This window comes from Pezoporus occidentalis, unplaced genomic scaffold, assembly GCF_034315485.1.
Source record: "Pezoporus occidentalis ecotype Australia unplaced genomic scaffold, CSIRO_AGI_Poc_V1 ctg106, whole genome shotgun sequence".
NCBI classification, from domain to species: domain Eukaryota; kingdom Metazoa; phylum Chordata; class Aves; order Psittaciformes; family Psittacidae; genus Pezoporus; species Pezoporus occidentalis.
Genome location: NW_026912843.1, coordinates 1,720,568 through 1,739,704, shown reverse-complemented (window position 1 = coordinate 1,739,704; position 19,137 = coordinate 1,720,568). Strand labels below are relative to the sequence as shown.

The window sequence follows — 19,137 nt, the reverse complement described above, 5'->3', positions numbered from 1 at the left end:
ACAGCCTGCACTGCAGCTCCACACTGTTTCTGTGCATTGATCCCATTTCTGTGCTGCTGAGCAGGGACCAGCATCATCCTAAACCCCTCTTTTTACATCATTATACTGGTCTTGCCGAGGGCTGGAGCTGCTTCTTTGAACACAAATGCAGCTCCTATCCTGTCTTGGATTTCCCTCTATCAGTTTACTCTTTTTTTTTTATGCTTTCTGTCATTATCACTGTGTCCCTGACCTATCTTCACCATTCTGTTTTCTGTCTTCTATGTTACATATTCCTACTGTGACAGAAGGGATCAACCAGTGGTATTATTAAACTCCCAGACTGTGCCAGGCCATAAAAAATAGTCAGGTTCCCCCCCAGATCTGGTTTGGTTATCTCCAGCACAGAGTTTAGCAGATGTACAGCAGGACTGGCATTCCTCTTCCCCTGGAAGAAAAGCTGTTGTACTAAACAAGTGCAGTACTGAACAAGTGCAGTACTGAACAAGTGCAGTACTGAACAAGTGCAGTACTGAACAAGTGCAGTACTGAACAAGTGCAGTGCAGCAGGAGCATGGCTGGCAGGGGGCTGTTCACAACCCAGCTCCAGCTCCGAGTGCCTTTCTGGCAAACCCCTCTGGCTGCCCAGGTTGGCTGTTGGTGTCATGTCTCCCCTGCCCTGGTCACACTATGGGTATCATCACGTGTGTTGTGACCAACACTCCTGCAGTGTGATCAAGCCTTACAACCTGCCTGCCAATGCATTCAGCTCCAGGAACGACGTCAGTGCCTTAGTACCAGGCGACAGCGCCTTTATCCTTCATCTACTAACCTTTTCCATAGGCAAAGCTGAAGATAGGTCAGGGACACAGTGATAATGACAGAAAGCATAAAAAAAAAAAGAGTAAACTGATAGATCCGATCTGGCACTGCCAGACCATAAACCTGTTGGCACATCCCACACGGAAGGACCCTGTTTTTTCCACTCCTGGCAGGCAGGGGTTTCAGGGAAGGAACTCTGGGAAACAGCAGTGCCTTTTACAGCAAGGCAGATAGCGTGTGGATAAAAGCGCATCACCTCCTCTATACCCAAGAGCAGAAAACACTCAAGGGCCAGAGCAAAAACTGAGAATAACTTTGGAAAGATGCTCACAGCTCAGAGCACACAAACCGCTACAAATCATACACATACCCATTTGCTGCCTTATTACAAAGCAGAGAAAGCTACACTGCTAACAGGAGGAGAGAAGAATGTGTGTGTGAGGTTATTTGTCTGCTTGCTGTTTACCTGATCTTTGTTAGGATTCCCATTTGGCAGCTATGCTTCCCACTCTTTCAAGGCTTCTATTATTTGATCATTTACATCAAAAAGTTTTTCTAAGTTAGAGCTTTGATTGCTTTGGAGTGGATTATTTACAATAGGTAGTGCTGAATACTTAAGAGCACCTAGAAACTCCCTAGAAGTAGTCCCAGACATAGCTAGGTGGTTGTTAAATACTATATTCCTTCGGCAGCACTTCTACTCCATGGCTGCAGATGCCCAATTCAGGATCTCACTCATTCTGTATAGTCTGTACAACAATGTTAGTCACCCATGAGACTGCACAGCTCTGCTGTAATCTGCCCCTTGCCACAGGATACCTGAGCCAAGAGCAGCAGGGGATGCAGAACTCCAGCTCCCCACACAGATGGGCAGTTCTGATCCCATTCTTTGGCTGCAATCAGGGAAACACCACGATCCTTTGAGCTGGAATGAAACAAGACATTGGGTTGTAAATCAGTTTTACTAAAAATGTTTGAACCAGGTACTGCAAAGTTGGACATATTTACAACAGCTGCTGAAATATCCATCACTGAGCATCCACCCAGGCACAGTTACAAACCACAGCAAAGGGAACAGCTTTTAGACAACCTGCATGTGGTACACAAAGAACCAAACCCACCTCGCAGTCACTCCTAAGAGATGCCATCAGAACAGGCTATGCTGGTAAATCAACTGGGCATAAGAGAGGAAGTTACTTCTGGTCTCACCTCAGCAAAAACCAACAGGAGAAAGACATGCACACTTAATGGTCAGGATACAACGTACAGGAAGGCAGTAATGGCACTCAGCTTTCATTGGGATTTAAGGAGTCACTCCGGTTGTGCTCCTGTCTGTAAGAAGCACCAGTGAAAGGGCTGACGACAGCTGCTGATGATGCAGAGACAAGTGAACCTAGGTTTGATCTTTTTCAGCACTGAAGTGCAACGCATCCTAGTGGACAAACCAAAACGATCGTTCTCCTTCTGCAGAACACCCTGGAACTTCATCATTTTACTCTTAACATCCAAAGGGACTTTGGGAGATGATAGTGACTGCGACCAGAACACGTGAACCTCCTGCTTTTAGCTGGCTTGTACAAAACCCAGGACACACTGGTGCAATGTTACAATCCTAAAAGTGTCTTTGCCTCCTGACTCTGAGCCATGAGGGTTTCACTGGCATACTTCTGAAGAAGCTCCATCTTCTTTCTCCGTACAAGAGCTTCCTCAATCTGCAAATATAAGAACAGGAAGACATTCTGCTTAACTGAGGTGCCAAAGCCCAGCACGCTTAGCTATTAAGAGAGGAGGAAGAAAACCACAGGAAACAGACCATGAAAGCTTTAATTCTGATGTAATTCTAGTGTAAAAGCAGTTGAATTAAGATGAGTCAGGAGTATCTTTTCCACTACTCAGCTAAAGCTCATGGAAGTTGAAAGACACCTCCATCTCAGCTCTGCGCTTCTATCCTTTTTAGTTAGGAAGTTAGCTCCATTTCATTTTACTCAGCACAGTCACTTGAGTTTAGTTTCAAAGAACTGTCTCAGGCACAGCTTTAACGAGGGCAGAACACATGGAGTCACGCCACACTAATCTGCACCCCTGAAATAACAGTTCAGTGCCTTTCACAGCAGCAACAGCTACAGACCTCTGACCTAAAGTTTGTCTGGAAGTGCCAGCAATACACAATTCATTAACAAGCATGTACTTTAAAGAGGGCAGGGACCCCTTCCAGTAGAGCAGCTTGCTCCAAGCCCCTGTGTCCAACCTGGCCTTGAACACTGCCAGGAATGGGGCACCCACAGCTTCTCTGGGCAACCTGTACCAGTGCTGCACACAGCATCTCTTAAAATCAAGTGCTGTGAACCTTAGCTTTTCTGTAACTGAGAATCGAGAAGGCATCCCATAGGCATAAGGTATGGAAGGATTTGCCACTAAAAAGGTTACACTGAGTACTGCCTGATTAGAAAGACTGCTGTGTAAAGCAGTGGTTATGAATCTGTCAGTTCTGACAGTCAATTATGCTCTCTTCATTCAGAGAATACCATCAGCCAGAGAGCAATGGTTTTAATTATTCCATCCCTCCTGCAGTTCTAACAAACCATTGAGTGTGTATTTTGTTGAATGTGCAGGATCATGACTTCAAAGGAGAATACAGAAACTTCAGAAAACTCATGAGAGCAAGCCCTGCAATTCAGACATCATCCCATGAAGTTAATGGGAAAAGTCAGACCAGCAGTGGAAAAGGACAGTAATGACAGAGTGGGCAGTCAGGGTTTTCTTGATCATACCACTACATCACTTCCCAATCTATGTAATACTTATGAAGGTTTTGGAAGTGCTCAGGTGGAAAGGTAACAGCAATGGTACCGTAATTCTGGCTAGTTCCACAGCATTTGCAAGAGGGTTAAAGAGTAGTAACAAGTCAAGGACGCTTTTACTGGTGATCTGCTGTAAGTCAAGATCTCTGTCTTGCAGGAGTCAGAGTGCATCTCTGCAAGTTAGTTTTGTAACATCTTACCTCCTGTTGAGATGGCACTGGAACGTGTGCGATGAATTTCTGTTGGCCTTCTTCACCTTTCTCCTTGCCACCTTCCTCATCAGACTGACAAAATCCAATGAAAGAAATTAAGCCACGTCAAGTTTACTTTCTAAAGGGGTCATCAAAAAAAGCCTTTTTCACTTGCTTTGCCAGAAGGAACCAGATAGAGCACAATCAACACCACAAACACAACAAGCAGGTGAACAGGACCGAACAACAAAGGAACATGACCAGCAGCATGGTCAGATCCTGCTCCTTAACATTTTCAAGGTATTGCTTTCATTCTTCATATATGGATTTTGCTCCGCTGTGGCATGGCCAGGAATGTACAGCTATATTCCCTTCTCTTCCATCCCTTCCTGGCTGTCATAGCAAAGCTATCAACAAAAGAGCAGCCAGCTAACTAAGAAGAAAGCAAATGCTTTAAATAAAGCTATGTACCGCTTCACTGTATAGCTCTGTACTGCTCTGCTCTCACACCTGAGTGCTGGACTTATGAATCATGAGATACTACAAATAAAACTGAAGGATACTGAAGGAACCACCAGTCTCACCCGATGCACTATCTCCTTTTTGTTCTTGTGATAAACCCACTTAGGTATGGACTGTAAAATAAGAACTAGTTTCCAGTACCCCTTTTGTGGATCTTGGCGGGCAGCATCAACATCCCTTACTTCTCCTGCAGGTGCTGGGAGCAGGGAAAATAGAGAAACAAGAGCTATGTCACAGCAGTGACTGCAGCACCAGCAAAGCCTTACTGTATCATGATTCAGCTAGAAACAAGACCCTGACAAGCCCTGGGTTTGCCACACATCGACAGGGTGAAATTCTACTGCACACAAAACTACTCATGCTGTTACTGATGTGGATGGCTGTCCTGGGTTCAGCAGTAGCTTAAACCACAACGATGGTACTCAGAAGTAAGACTGATCAGTGTTAACTAAACACTGCCTTACAAATACCACATTCCTGACAGTGACAGTTAAATCTCACAAGCTCTCAACTGTCAGATGTTTCTCACTCGAGTAAAAAGTCTTCCCTAGCTGCCAGCTCTCTAAACATGGACCAAGTGTGCTCATCTACTACTGATTTTCACTAAACAGAGACAACCGTAGGCTAACTCAGGCAGAGAGAAGGGCAGAACACAGCAACAGAAGGGCTCTCAGCAAAACAGCTCTATGTTCAAGAACACAGTGTAGAAGAGTTGAAACGTCACATTGCCTTAGCCATCACATACCTCATCGTCATTGACAGCATAGATATCTTCTTCCTCCTCTTCCTCACCTTTTGCAAGTCGTGCTTCTCTTTCCATTTTCCATTTTTCCACTGCTTCTGCTATAACTGGTTAGCAAAGGAAAATAGCAAGTGTATCTGAGAGCAAGTTAGAGAAGCATGGTCCTAATGCCAAAGCTTTGACATCAGACTTCTTGCTCAAGTCCTCTACATTGGCAACGCACACTTACTATAGAACCTCGATGCAGTATCTAATAAAATACATCAACACAGTCTGAGCAAAACCCAATACTGGCATTGTGGAAGTGCGGTAATTGCTAATGCCTTAATTTGGGTGCATTTTAGACCTCTAAATGTCATGGATAAATATCAACCTATTTTCTGAACTGAGGCTAAGTGGCACTTCACATGTCAACAGCTGTAGGAAAGCTGATCCCTGTGTAATTAAACATGATTATACTCCTTACAGTGACCAGCCACAGAAGTCTCTTTCTTTTCATCTCATAGTGTATTTCTCCTTTTCTGCAGCACAATCCCACTTCTGTAACTCGCTGCTGGCTCAGAGCTATTAAGCTGCTATATCTCTACTACACAGCAGAGTCCTAGTAGAAGCACTGAAGTTTTAAGCAGCTTAATGAGTGACCACACCAGTGCATAAATACCCTTGGGAGGTGCAAGATTAATGCAAGTAGGCAGTATGAAATGCCTGCAACAGTTAACACTCAGCAGGCATTCCCCTAGCTCTCAAAGATTAAACACTAAAATGCTCTTCCTGAGAAAGCAAGATCGCACTGACCAGTGGCAAATGCTGGGTTTTGGGTGGGTTTGTAACAGAAAAGGGACCTCAATACTTTGTTTCACAAAAATTTAACTCTTCTGATTACAAAAAAACACAAAGAAAACAGACAACAAGCGGCCCTAAGAGCATCCCAGCTATCGTGCGTTAATAGTATCCGACTTGTACGTTACTAGTGCACCACTGGCTCTGTCGCATCTCTAGCCTGGTTATCTCAAGTGGCACCATCACCAAAGATGTTCATTTTCTTAAGTAACTACATGAATCCAGAGGAGTCACTTCTGTCTGCAGTCAGCAAGATGTGCAAGAACACTGAGTGAGGGTGGCTCCGGGTGTGCTGCACCACACAACTTCCTCTCTTAGCCATCACCTGTGGGCCAGCCAGCTGCCTGCCACTCACTTGGTTGAAGGCCCCAGGCTATGCTTCAGGTCCCTGTCTTATAACCTAACTGACAAGGCAGGATCTCTAACACACAATGCTATGAAGATCTCACACATGGAAAAGCATAAATGTAAGAAGTGGATGACAGTACTAAGTATTGGTAACAGTTACAACCGCAACAACTTGCAATCATTCAAACAAGGACTTCCTGCAGTGAGGTTTCAATGTCTACAAAAAGAAGCACCATTTAAACAAAACCTGATTGTTTTATCTGCCATGTTCTGTGAGGACCCCACCAGTGGCTCCTACACCAGCACACATCCAACGGAGCACTGACGATCTGCTTCAGAAGAAGTGATCACAAAACAAATACACAATGCAAACAGCAACCAATTGCCAGGAACAGGCGATGCTCATAAAGGTGGTGCACAGCCTCTTGCTTAAAGCTACACAAACAGCAGGCAGATGTCACACAGTGCTGAATTTTAAAGAGGGTTTCAGGTATGAGACTCATAATCCTGTTGTCATTACTGGGCAAGTCAGTAGAAACAAAGCCAGAGAACTGAGTGAGCAGAGACATGGATAAACACTAACTGTTGAGGAAGTATGGGTTTCAAAGGAAAAAAACATCCACAAATGCATTCATATGGCTAAATTAACACAGGCCACTGGGCCTTCAGGGTTTCCAGAAGGCCCCCTCTAATCTCCAAGAGGGATAGACAACTGTGCTCATGGATAAATAATGAGATGAGACAGGAAACAGATGGTATGGCCAGTCCTCACAAAGGAGGGAGGAGATAACCCTTGCGTTCCACAGACCTCCCTGCTGCAACCTACCCTTTTACATTCTTAAGCATGAAAAATGTGGGGAAAAAAGATTTTGCTTCATAGCAGATCACTTGCTGATAGTATTAAATCATTAACAGTAGCAATGATGACTCTGAAGCCAACTATGCAGCACACTGCCTCAACCCTGAAATGCCTTACACAGCAATGATCTGGATACCTGCGTGACAGCTAAGCACAGGACAATACCAGCAGGGAAAGAAAAGGTATCTTCACTTTCGAGCCCATCATGACCCCTTCTTGGGCTGATTTTGTATCTCACATACCTTTCTTTTCATGTTCTTGTTCCAGCGGCTCCAGAATACCATCCTCTTCATCCCTGTAGCCATAGTATTCTGCATCAATGGATTTCATAAGCTCAGCTCGAGTCTTCCGAGGCGGAGGGACGGCTGGAAGAACAGTTGTCATTCGTGCAGGTCCATCCTGACAGCTTGCTGTGCATTCCCCATCAGCCTCACAGCAACCCCAGCTACCTCACCCAAGCGTGTGACCAAACTGCTGTCAGTGCCAGGGGTACTGGCATTTTTCTGTGCAGTTCCCATCCTGTGGCAGTTCTCCATTGCTGTTTCCCCCTGAAATGGAGTCCCAGCACTGAACACGACTATATGAAAGGAAATAAAAACCTATCCCAAGCTCCCCCCGCTCATGGAGTACTTCCCACAGTTTTTTCTCTGCAGATGGCAAGTAAGGAAGAGCTGATACAGCAGGCCTGCCTCTCTTCAGGTCCATGGAATTCCCACTCCTTCCATGACAAACCTACATATAAAGTTTTATCCACTTATGTCTATTTATGGGCCAGAAAACACGGCTACTAGCATTCCCCACACAACTACACAGACATTTTACTCAAGACACACTACTGTGTAGGCTCACATCTGGGAACAGTCGCTATTTACTTACGTTCCTTTTCAAAAAGTTCTCTAACTCCTGGTAAATCCTTTGCAGCTCCGAAGTATTTGTAACCTCTGTTTCCTGGAACTTCTTTCCCTTCATGATCCAACATTTTCGGCCCAATCCGCTGGGAAATAAAGAAAGTTCATGGTTTAAAGTCTTACTGCTCTTGCATCTTGTATTTCCTGTTTTCCCATGCATCTTGATAGATTAAAGGATGAGAAAGGAGATCTGTTGTACCACTTCAAACTACCCCACAAGTAAAACACCCCCATGGCTCGTTTTTATACAGGTTCTCTACTTTTACAACTCCCCCATTAAAACAGAAACCAGTGTACACTTACAGCATAGTCAGGACCTCCCAGCTCCTTTATTCTGAATTCCCAGTGCCCTTTCTCCCTCAGAAGTTTGTTTATTTCATCATTCAGGTCCCGGATTCTGAATTCCCCCAAGCCAGCTGTTAGAGGGGGAAAAGCAATGAATTAGGCAGCTTTCCAGAAGTACCGGAGCCATTCCAGAATTCACACAATGGGAATGGTGTAGTTCCCATGAAATGGGATTTTTACTGTAACTGATTAGGATGGGGGATTCAAACAAATGAAATGTACTTAGAAAAGCCTTACCATTTTGAATCTGTGCCACCTTCTTGGAAATCTCCCCAATGATCTGGGTAGACAAGAACACAGAAGTGAACTTCCCAAACAAGGCAGAAAAAGCAAAACAAAACCCTAGAAAGATCCAACTTGTAAGGTGTCTCTGATCTAGGAAATGAACCCGAGCTTATCAATTTCAAACACCAACACAGATCTCATTCAGACACAAATACAGTATCTCAGAAGCTTTTTACATTTCTACAGCTGTACATGGGAGGGCAGGAGCCTGTGATGTACAGAGAAAGGCTGAGAGAACTGCGTTTGATCTGCCTTAAGAGAAAGCAAAAAGGGAGCAACTTGTTGCTGTCTTCAACAGCCTAACAGAGGGTATAGAAAGGACTGAACCAGGCTGTCTGAGAGATGCACAACACAGGACAAGCAGCAACAAACATAAGTTGAAACCAAGGAAACTGATTAAATTAGAGGGGAAAAAAAGATCATGAAGAAGGCAATCAAACACTGGAACAGGGCCCCAGAAAGCTGTGGGATCCAAACCCTGATGATTCTCAAATCTCAGCTGGACACAGCCCTGGGCAGCTTGATGGGGTACAACCTGCTCTAAATACTGTGGTGACCTGCCTGATCTTCCAGTCTAAATGACTGTGATTTAATTGTCAGCACACTGAAGAGACCTGAACAAATCTATCAAACCGAGAAGTGCTGAAGTTCTACCTGTTAGACAATTAGAAAAACCCACAGCTTGGCATTACCTGTCTCCTCCACTTCTCAGCTTTAGGCAGTTCATTACACTCCGAAGCAAGGAAAGGTCTTCGTTCCTGTTTGACAGAAATCCACACACCAGGAAGTTTTAACCCAGCATCAACACACTTACAGCATTCCCTGCAAACGTTATTGCTTGTTAATCCCAAACTGTGCTACCGGTGCTTCTCCTCCCAGCCATTCATAGCAAGTGGAAAACAATGACCATTCACAGCCCTGACACACTGAACTACCACAGAATACACAAATGACTTAAACCCACTTTATCCAAAACAAAATCTGTCACTTGCTTTTCAAACCACCACATAATCCTTGCCAAGACAAATAATGTTCCATATAGGACACACAAACTAATACTTCATCCTGTCCCTAGGATTCTGTGCGCAGTTCTTTTGCCACTTTCCCTACTGTACTTTCACAGCTCTACCCCTTAGATAATAAAAAGCCTTCCCTCACAGGACATACCAGACACTCTGTTCCATCATTCTCTCTGGCTGTTGCTCATGGAGTCTTTTGCACTATAGTCTCCCCAAACTGTTCTTTTCCACTTTCCTGTCTCATCTTGCTCGCACTTGTGTGTGAGGACACCTCAGTCAGCTTCCAGAGTTCCACTGTCGGTCACCCAAAACCTGTCCAACTGGGAACACTGATCCCCACAGCAATATTCTCGCATATGATTCAGTGAAAAAAGGCAAAGGAATACCCAGAGATGGTTGAGAATCCATCTCTTAAGGGTCTGTGTGGATTTAGGGGTGCTATTTTTTCACTGCATTGGTGGGGTTTTTAAATGACAAAGTTGCTAAGCCCATTTTTTTGGCACCTTACACCAAGCAAAAAAGCCATGTGAACATGGCACAGCGTGTGAGGCCAGCTCCAACACACAGCTATCACGTGCTGGGTTAACACAAGCCAATGTTATGTCTCATGCACACCCCAGTTCACAGTGACCCTGAAGGGCCTTCGCTCTGTGGTTCCTGTTGTCAGAATGTTACCAATGAACAAGATCAGGAGAGGGATTCCTCTGCCTCTCCTGGAATGAAATCCAAGCCAACCCCGGGATTACTGCTGGTAAAACTAAGTGCATGCGCATCAGTTTGCACAAGGAGTTGCAAAAGGAGGTAACCTGAGTCTCAAACGTCATTTTCACTTTCTGCCCAGCACTCTGCCGGTGTTGGCAGCACTACTGCAGTTTGCGGTTTTCTTCAAACCACTGCAGATTCTACCTATATTTCATGAAGACAATGAAAAGCAAGCGCTGTTCAACTCGCACTTCCCTTTCACACGCAGAAATTCTTAACCTGGTTATTTAGCTCAGAAAATTCTATTCACCATTTCCTGTTTGGGTCACTGTGAAATACAGTCCCTGCTTCAGGTGTTCCTGTAGGATTCCCCTTCCTGCCTGAGGTCCGACCCGACTGCAGCCGCACAGCTCGGTACATGGCTCACGCTCCCCTCCCCACCAGAACTACCAGAGCTTTAGGGCTTTACATCATACCTTAACTTTTCCTTCCTCCAGCTGAGCCTGGCGAAACCTTGCCAAGGCCGTCCTAAAGGAAAGAAAGGAAATGGATTTACTTCTACAGATCCACATTCCGACAGGAACAAGTTTTGCTCTGGATGTTTAGGATGGGCTTCATTACAGTCTGTAGAAAACAAAGGCTTGAACACACTCACTGACTGGCCACACTGCTGGCCAGCGGCCTCTTCAACACTGGAAATCCTCAGTGGTTCATTTCTTAGACAAATATAGATCTTGGTAAGCAGCTAAGCATTTTTGCCTGCTTAGCATATGCCAGCATGTTAGATTATGAGCAGCAGAAGGGCATCAACAAGTTACAAGCACAAGCATTAAGTTTACCTACCTCAGCAGGGGACACATCAAAAAGCAAACAAAACTTGCAACCCTGACCATTGTGATTCTGATGTGTCACACAGCTGTGGTAGGGCCTCTGCAGCCTCCCCGAGCTACTATTACAAGCTCAGAAAGTGGTTTAGGTTAAAGAACAAACATGAGACAAATTCATTACAGAGTCTCTAATTTAGTAGTTCTAAACACGTGCTTAGCAAACCTTTTGGAGAAGTACTCAACAAAGTCAACAGAAAAATAAATAGGCTAAAACCTGTAAATTTAGCCCCAGCAAGTGCCAAGCAAGAAGATTTATACTTGGAATCACAGAGTGCTTTGGGTTGGAAGGGCCCTTAAAGCTCCTCCAGCCCCAACCCCTGCCACGGGCAGGGACCCCTTCCACTAGAGCAGCTTGCTCCAAGCCCCTGTGTCCAACCTGGCCTTGAACACCACCAGGGATGGGGCAGCCACAGCTTCTCTGGACACCCTCAACTCCCACCCCCCGTAGATCAGCACAGCACAACACAACCAAGTGCCAAAACGCATCTGAACTCCCAGTGCTGTCAAACAGCCGCACAGCGAGCGCGGCCATGAGCCACGGCACAACGGGCTCGGGTCGCTGACACCGGACCCAGCGCGGGGAACACGGGGGGGCACGGTCTGGTCTGCGGGCCCCGGGCGCTGTCCCTGCCCGCACCGGGGCGCCCGCGCAGAGCTGCGGCGGGGGGCAGCGGCGGCAGCACTCACATGGCCTTCTCCGCGTTCCGAGCCTGCAAGAGAGAACAGAGGGGCTGTGAGCGAGGGCGGCCGCGCGAGGCGGGCCTGGCACCGGCACCGGACCCATGGCACCGGCACCGGACCCATGGCCCCGGCCCTGCGCTCACCATGGCGGCACCCGGGCCCCTCAGCGCCGCCGGAAACAGACGGGCAGCGACACCGGAAGTGGCGCAGTCGCTACCTGAGTACGCCGCGGACGTCACCTCGGAGCGCGTGCGCGGCTCTGCGGGTCGCCCCCCAGCGGACGGGAGGTTCCGGTGGCGCTGCGCGGAGCGCGGGAAGAGGTGCCGGGAAATCGGCGTCTGTAGGAAACCCCGTTTGTAGGAACCCCGCCTGTAGGGAAACCCGTTTGTGGGAACCCAGACTGTAGGGAACCCCGTTTGTAGAGAACCCCATCTGTAGGAACCCCGCTTACAGGGAACCCCGTTTGTGGGAACCCCGTTTGTAGGAACCCCTCCTGTAGGGAACCCCTTTTGTAGAAACCCCGTTTGTAGGAACCCTGTCTATAGGGAACCCTGTATGCAGGAAGCCCCATTTCCAGGGAACCCCGTTTGTAGAAACCGCATTTGTAGGAACCCCATTTGTGGGAATCCCGTTTGTAGGAACCCTGTCTGTAGGGAACCCCATCTGTGGGAACCCCTTCTGTAGGGAACCCCGTTTATAGGAACCTTGTCCGTAGGGAGCCCCATTTGTAGGAACCCTGTCTGTAGGGAACCCCGTTTGTAGGAACCACGCCTGTAGGGAGCCCCGTTTGCAGGAATCCCATCTGTAGGAAACCCCATTTGTAGGAATCCCATCTGTAGGGAACCCTGTTTGTAGGAAGCCCACCTGGAAGAAACCTCATTTGTAGGAACCCTGTCTGTAGGGAACTCCGTTTGTAGGAACCCAGCGTCTGTAGGGAACCCTGTTTGTAGGAACCCGGCATCTGTAGGGAGCCCCGTTTGTAGGAAACAATTGGTTACTCATGGCTGCACCTTCCTAATCCACAGAATCCACCCGATGAGGTTCTGCTGCTCCTGCACGACCACAGCCCCCAGGGGCAGGTGTGCCCCACTGAACAGCCTGGCCCGCAGGCCTGGAAGCGCTAACGGGGTAACCAGCTGGGTCCTTTGAACGCCCCTCTGAAGAGCACGGACCAGCACCAGCTCCGCTGTACCCGGGCATGGGGGCACGGCAGCAGCCTGGTGCATCTCATCCCTACAGGGAGGCCCGCAGCCACCCCGCTGCTATCACACATGGCCGATGAAACCGGAGCTTTGAAAGCACTCGAAGCTGGCTGTGCGTGACAGCGCAGAAGGGGAGCGCAGCACACAGCCCTGATGGTGAAGGGACAGAGCCCTCCCTAGAACCTGCTGGAGCTCCGGCCCACTGCCTTCAACACACCCTCTGCCACCACGCACGTGGCACAGCCCTGGGCAGCACAGGACATCTCCCCTTTCCCTCGCCAGTCACGGCTGTACACGCTCGCAGCGGAGGCACCAGATCAGGGGAGCGTACCTGCTGAATATCCCCCAGTGAAGCAACACCGTGGGCTGAGCCACGGGAAGGGGCAGCGCCTGCAACACCGGGTGTCTGATGTAATGGGAGCTGCGGAGGCTGCGGCGCTGCTAACAGCCCGTTAACCTGCTCCACACGCTGGGAACTCGCACACCCGCCGGCCGCAGGCTGCACGCACAACACGGCCCCAGTAACCCTACCCCATGGGAACTGAAGACAGCACAAAAGAAAAAGTCCAAACTAAGCTTTTTACACCTCCACATACCCCTTTTTAATATGTTATTTTGCACTGTGTACATGAAACCAAAAATAAACAAAAGGAACTTTAGCCAAACTCCCCTTCCTCCTCCAGCTTTATTGATAGTTTAAAATTACATTTTCTATGTTCTAGGACTTCAATTGCTTTTACCATCTTACTTTAAAAACTGATTACAAGCAAATGAAACTCAGTTGTCTAAGTGATATAGTATACAAAAATAACATCTTGATTTCTGTGAAAATGCATTTATTTGCAACTCCTGAATAGCTCCAAATTGTATATGCTATGAGCACTGATGTCTGGGTTCCAGATTGAAGTATTTATTCAAAAGCTCCCCATAACGTTCTGTAACTCCAACATGAACATTCATTGACTGAATTACTGTTACTTTTAAGTTTATTCCTGATTTCTCTCTCTCTCTCTCTCTCATGGCCATTAACAGGCATGTGCATCTTGTTTGTTTACTCCCACTCAGCTATATGCTCTAGGTAGGGCCCGATACAGGTATTACTTGGTGTTAACAGCTACTGAGGTCAGACAATCCAAGGCCATTGTAATAAAAGTTATGAGGAAGTTTAGACACTTCCAGAATTTTCTTTCCTCCTGCATAGGATCACTTCCATGTAACCCAGAGAGGGTTTTTGCTGGTCTGACTCCACTCTTCCCACTCATCAATCCCTATCACCAGTGGCACGGAAAGGGGGTTCTTTAACAAAGCATTATACATAACACCTCTACCAAACTAAACATAAACATTTTTGTAGTTAAATGCAGAAAGTTGATTTTTCCACCCCTTTCCTCCTTTTACACGGCAAGTAAAGCTCACTGGCCTGGGAGTAGCCTCTATCTGCCAACCTTTGGCCAGTGAAGAGGATTCAGAGAAAAATAATACAACCATCAATCAGAAAAAGGAGGGGCGACAAAGGAAAATAGTTAGGCTGTAGCTTCAATTGTGCATTCCCGTGCAAGGTGCCCTGACTCGCCGCAGCGGTAGCAGTTGACTTCGCTGGTCTTGCTGCAGTTGATGGCTACATGGCCAGTTTCACCACACCTGGGAAAGGCAAAGGCTTTTATCAGAACCATCCACAACAGGTACCGGCAGAAGCAATCCTGTGCTGACAAGTGCATCATCTGCTCACGCAATGCTAGTTCCACATTCAAGACATCAGTTTCAGTGTTCCAGAAGTCTTTGACATGAGGCAAGTCTCTGTCTTCACCACAGCCAGGAACTGTTCCCCAACTGATCAGCTCTAATTCATCACTGTGTATGCCAAAACCACTGTACATCGAATACAGAAGTTTGTGGCTTTGGGGTGTGTGTGTGCACGCGCTGGGGTTTGCTTGCTCCAATACTTCTGCCTGCAATTTAGCCTTGTTTTGAGAGCAGTTACTTTTAACTCAAATGCACCATGTTCTCACTCCTTCCTCCACAGGAGGGAACCTCAGTGGGGGCAAGAACAGTGCACTCGGGAATGTGCTGCTTTCTGGCACAAGCCTGCATGGCTCTGGCCATCCAGAGACATGCATCAAGTCCACTACTTGACTTCGCTAACAGGCATTTAAGTCTTAAACAACTGTTCCAAGAAACAAGCTCCTTGGTCCAAGTTTAAGCTTCACTTCCTAATCAAAACTAGATAAAGAACACATCCATCCCTTCAGGTGGCTTTTGCAGTTGCCCCTTCCCAGTCCTTACCGATAGCATTTCACTTTGGTGCAGTCTTTCTGAATGTGTCCAAACTCTCCACAGGAATAGCACTTCTGCTCATCTGCGTGGTCACAGTCACGAGCCAGGTGGCCAGGTTTGCCACAGTTGTAGCAGCACTGCTCTCTCTCCCTCTTGGGCTCCTTGCAGTCCTTTGCAATGTGGCCACCTCTACCGCAGTTATAGCAGGCTTCCACAATAAGAAAAACACACCAAACAAGACTATAAAACCTTGGTAGAGCGAGCTGTAGCATGCTTCCAAGGAAGGACACATACAGCTTGTTCCCAGTAAATTACCATCAGTGTACTGAACCATTCTCTTCAACCACAATTCTCTGTCCATGTGATTGAGGAGATAGAATATTTAGTGATACTTACCATCCTCCTGAAGATCACAGTCCTTGGCAAGATGGCCAGACTCACCACAGCGGTAGCAGATGTCCGGCAGAGATGAGGACATGAACTGGAAGCCTGCTTGAAATGGGCAACAGGAGAAAAAAAATGCTTAATCCTTAAATTCAGAATATTCCTCAGAGTTAATGAGGGACACTGCCCCCTGAACTGACAAGTTAGCTCCACTCTCTGATGCCCCTGGCAAAATTCTTATGCAGAAGTAAGAACCAGCAAACCTTATTACCCATTTGTGTCCTGACTGCTTCACTGCACACTGAGAGAACTGAATTTACATACTATACACAACAGTCAGCTACATATCTTACTACACACACAATGAAAACCACAGCAATCAAATCACCTCTGCCACGGCTCCTCATACCACGACCACGGCCAATTCCAGTGGGGCACTCCCGAGCCCAGTGGCCAGTACGCCCACACTTGAAGCACTCATTGCTGCTCATGGCTGCAAGGTCACCTGTGGAGGAAGACACACACTGTTGGAACAAGTTCTCCTCACCCACATCAGGGATACATTACAGTAAGATATGGAGAGGTATCCCACCATACTGGCAAAGGGAAGGAAAAACCACTGCAGAGGATGAAAGTTTGCCTCTGCTTTGCTTGAAGAAAGGCAGCTTTGAACAGTCAAACACACAGGACACTGGAGAATTTTTCCTCTAGTTCTTTGCAGCCAGATTTTGTTTTCAAAACTTACAAAATGCTTAAGGGTGTGGGAATAAAGGAGACCCCTTCAGCTCTTGCCTCACCAGCCTCCTGTTGCTCTCTTTCTGTAACGCACCTTCTGTCCTACTCCTCAGAGTTAAACTCAAAACCCAGTTTCTCAAATGATTATTTTCCCGGCAGTTGTTGATCTACAATATTTACTGACTGATCAAGTTCTGCTCTAGAATAGGCAGTATTAAGCCTAAAACCTCAAAGAGCACATTAGGTTAGTACAAATATGGAGACTAAAGTTCACTTATAGCCTAAACAGCAGTTAAACTCTGACAAACAAGAACTGCAACTTCACTATACGAGCCTATAGCTCAGGATGTACAATTTACTCCCGGGTTTACATGCAAGAAAATGTCTTAAAAAGGTATGGCTTCCCTAAAAGAAACCAGACACTTGCCAGATATCTAGAAGGCTAACTTGGAAAACATTCTTAGAATGCTAGGGCAGCATCAGAGGCGTGCCTGCCCCAGGCAGCATAAAGCACCACTTCTGCCCTTATTGGGGAATGGGGGTAAGCACTTCGGTAAGCAGGAACCCCATGTGCCACACTCACAGATGCGGTGGTCAGGATGGGGCAGGTTGCAGAGGCTGCAGTCACAGCACTGTAACTACCTAAGCTGTAAAGCAGTTACACAAGACTTCTAGGATTAGAAAGCAAAGAACAAGGAAGTTAAACATTTAAATCAGAGGCGTTTTTTAAAGTGTTCTTGAAGACAAGTTTAAAGTACACTGGTCTAAAAATACTCACATCAAGCTTTGTTTTGAACAAGTCTCCTTAAGTTTAAATACTTCAGATTCTCTCTCCTACTTCATTATGCTTAACCCAGGAGAAGTAGAATCATTATCTGGTATGTTTGGTGGTTTACCTGATCCCCATCAAGATAATCCTCCTGTAGCCTGACAACTTAAATCATGTTACAGAATGCTTCCCTCCCCCCAAGCCAGTCAGCATGCCAGATTACCAGGAACATTCATGAATGCGTCTTAAAGGAAGCCACTACAGAAGCAGTAAGAACAGCACATGACCTCAAGAAGGAACCAGAATTAGTACCCTAACATTTAGCTCTTAAATGGAGAGTGTGTATCTGAACAGGAACTTTTAGTTGGTTATTTTTAAAGCACTCCAATGTCAAACAAATTTAGTGTGGCTTTTCCACTCCTCCCTCAAAACAGTTCCTCTCTCTCCAATCATCTTCAGCACAGAAGCCACCATCCATCCCTCCAACCTGAGCAGAAGCCTAAGAATTTAAAGTACAAGAGATACAAACTTTAGTATGCAACCTCCATAACCCCACATCTACCTTCCAGCTGGACCAGATTTTTTTACTCTTAAGGAGTTCTGCAATGAAAGGAGGAAAGGAGATCTTAAACAGATCTCAGCAAGAATAAAATCACCCAAGCAACTGACTGGGCACTGAAAGAAGTATAACTTGGATTTTACACAGCCCAGTCTTCTCTGCTTCATCTTGGTGTTCAGGGTTTCCATGCACCTCATCAGACACCCAAGGGTGAAGAGCTGCGACTGTGGTGGCAGCAGCTGGCACTCAGTGTGCTATTGTTTATGCCTGTTTTCATAGCAACCCTGTTGACACTGCAGAACAGGAAAAACACAGGCAAAGCCAACTGCAGGAGCTGGGCTCAGTCACAAGAGCTGATGCTGCTTTTCATTTCAAGAGGGACCAGATGGGGGTCTCTGAATTTATACACCAAGAAACACTCTTCACTCATCTTGCAACTCTTCTCAAGAGTCTTCACACATGAAAACATTACAGAACAGCAACATAAGACCTGTTAAAGAGAACAAAATAGTAGCGAACAGCTGTAACAGAACGGCAGGATATCACTGCCATTATAGCAACAGATAGTAACAACTACCAGACTCTGATTCCTGATCACCAACTTTAGACTACAGCATGTCACGACAGGATTGAATACTGCCAGCAGTTACCCCACAAAGAGCCCAACAAAACCAGTTAGGTTAACATACCTTAGAAGACAAAGGTTTAAGAGGTGAGTTAAACCTGCTGCAGATACATAGGGCAAAGTTTTTATGCTAAGATTCATCTGCCAGCCTGTACCTAGCCTGTCAATGTGCCAGTAAGGATCTGCATGATGGATGAAAGCTTACTAGTCACTGCCTCAAAGGAATGTGGAAAAGTTTTACATCTGATTCAAAGTTCCTCCTTTTTAACTGCTCTTCAAGAGGAAAACATGAAGTTCCTTTTCCTTGGTACATAGTTTAATCTTTGCCAATTTGCTAAGTAAGAAATCTAAAGTCAAACATCAGTCTCTGCACAATCAAGACTATTTATTAACGTAAACCCCTTTATCTTCAGAGGCCCCCTTTTTCCCCTGAATTCAGAGATACTTGGAACATTACAGCTGCCACAGCAGCTTCAACAAAGTACGATTACAAATCGTGCTGCTCTACCTTCGAAGACCTTAAGTACATGAAAGTACCAAACAGTTTGCCTGGAATTTCTTTTCACCAGTGTTTCAGTGTTCAACTTCTCCATTCTTCCTGTGAAACACCTGAAATTGAATACCAGTTCAGCAGCTAGGAGTATGCAGCTGACACCAG

The 19,137-nt window shown here is 46.3% G+C and overlaps 2 protein-coding genes across 5 annotated transcripts; both read right to left on the bottom strand.

Moving 5' to 3' along the window:
• Positions 1–1,746: 1,746 nt before the first annotated feature.
• On the bottom strand, positions 1,747–12,132 carry ISY1 (ISY1 splicing factor homolog). Its single transcript, XM_062620749.1, has 11 exons — positions 12,075–12,132; positions 11,938–11,960; positions 10,840–10,891; positions 9,335–9,400; positions 8,595–8,637; positions 8,316–8,428; positions 7,981–8,098; positions 7,347–7,469; positions 5,061–5,164; positions 3,803–3,886; positions 1,747–2,513 (listed from the first exon to the last, which is right to left on the bottom strand). The coding sequence occupies exons 1-11, from the start codon at positions 12,075–12,077 to the stop codon at positions 2,406–2,408; spliced, it is 837 nt and encodes a 278-aa protein (XP_062476733.1). The 5' UTR covers positions 12,078–12,132; the 3' UTR covers positions 1,747–2,405.
• Positions 12,133–13,710: 1,578 nt separating this feature from the next.
• On the bottom strand, positions 13,711–16,283 carry CNBP (CCHC-type zinc finger nucleic acid binding protein). 4 transcript variants are annotated; one of them, XM_062620780.1, is made up of 4 exons: positions 16,180–16,283; positions 15,804–15,899; positions 15,417–15,615; positions 13,711–14,774 (listed from the first exon to the last, which is right to left on the bottom strand). In XM_062620780.1, exons 1-4 carry the CDS (start codon positions 16,280–16,282, stop codon positions 14,657–14,659), a joined length of 516 nt encoding a protein of 171 aa, XP_062476764.1. In that variant the 5' UTR covers position 16,283; the 3' UTR covers positions 13,711–14,656. The 4 variants fall into 4 exon arrangements, with proteins under 4 accessions (XP_062476764.1, XP_062476757.1, XP_062476779.1 ...); XM_062620773.1 differs by having other exon boundaries at positions 15,417–15,619; positions 15,805–15,899; XM_062620795.1 differs by having other exon boundaries at positions 15,804–15,896.
• Between the last annotated feature and the right edge of the window lie 2,854 nt (positions 16,284–19,137).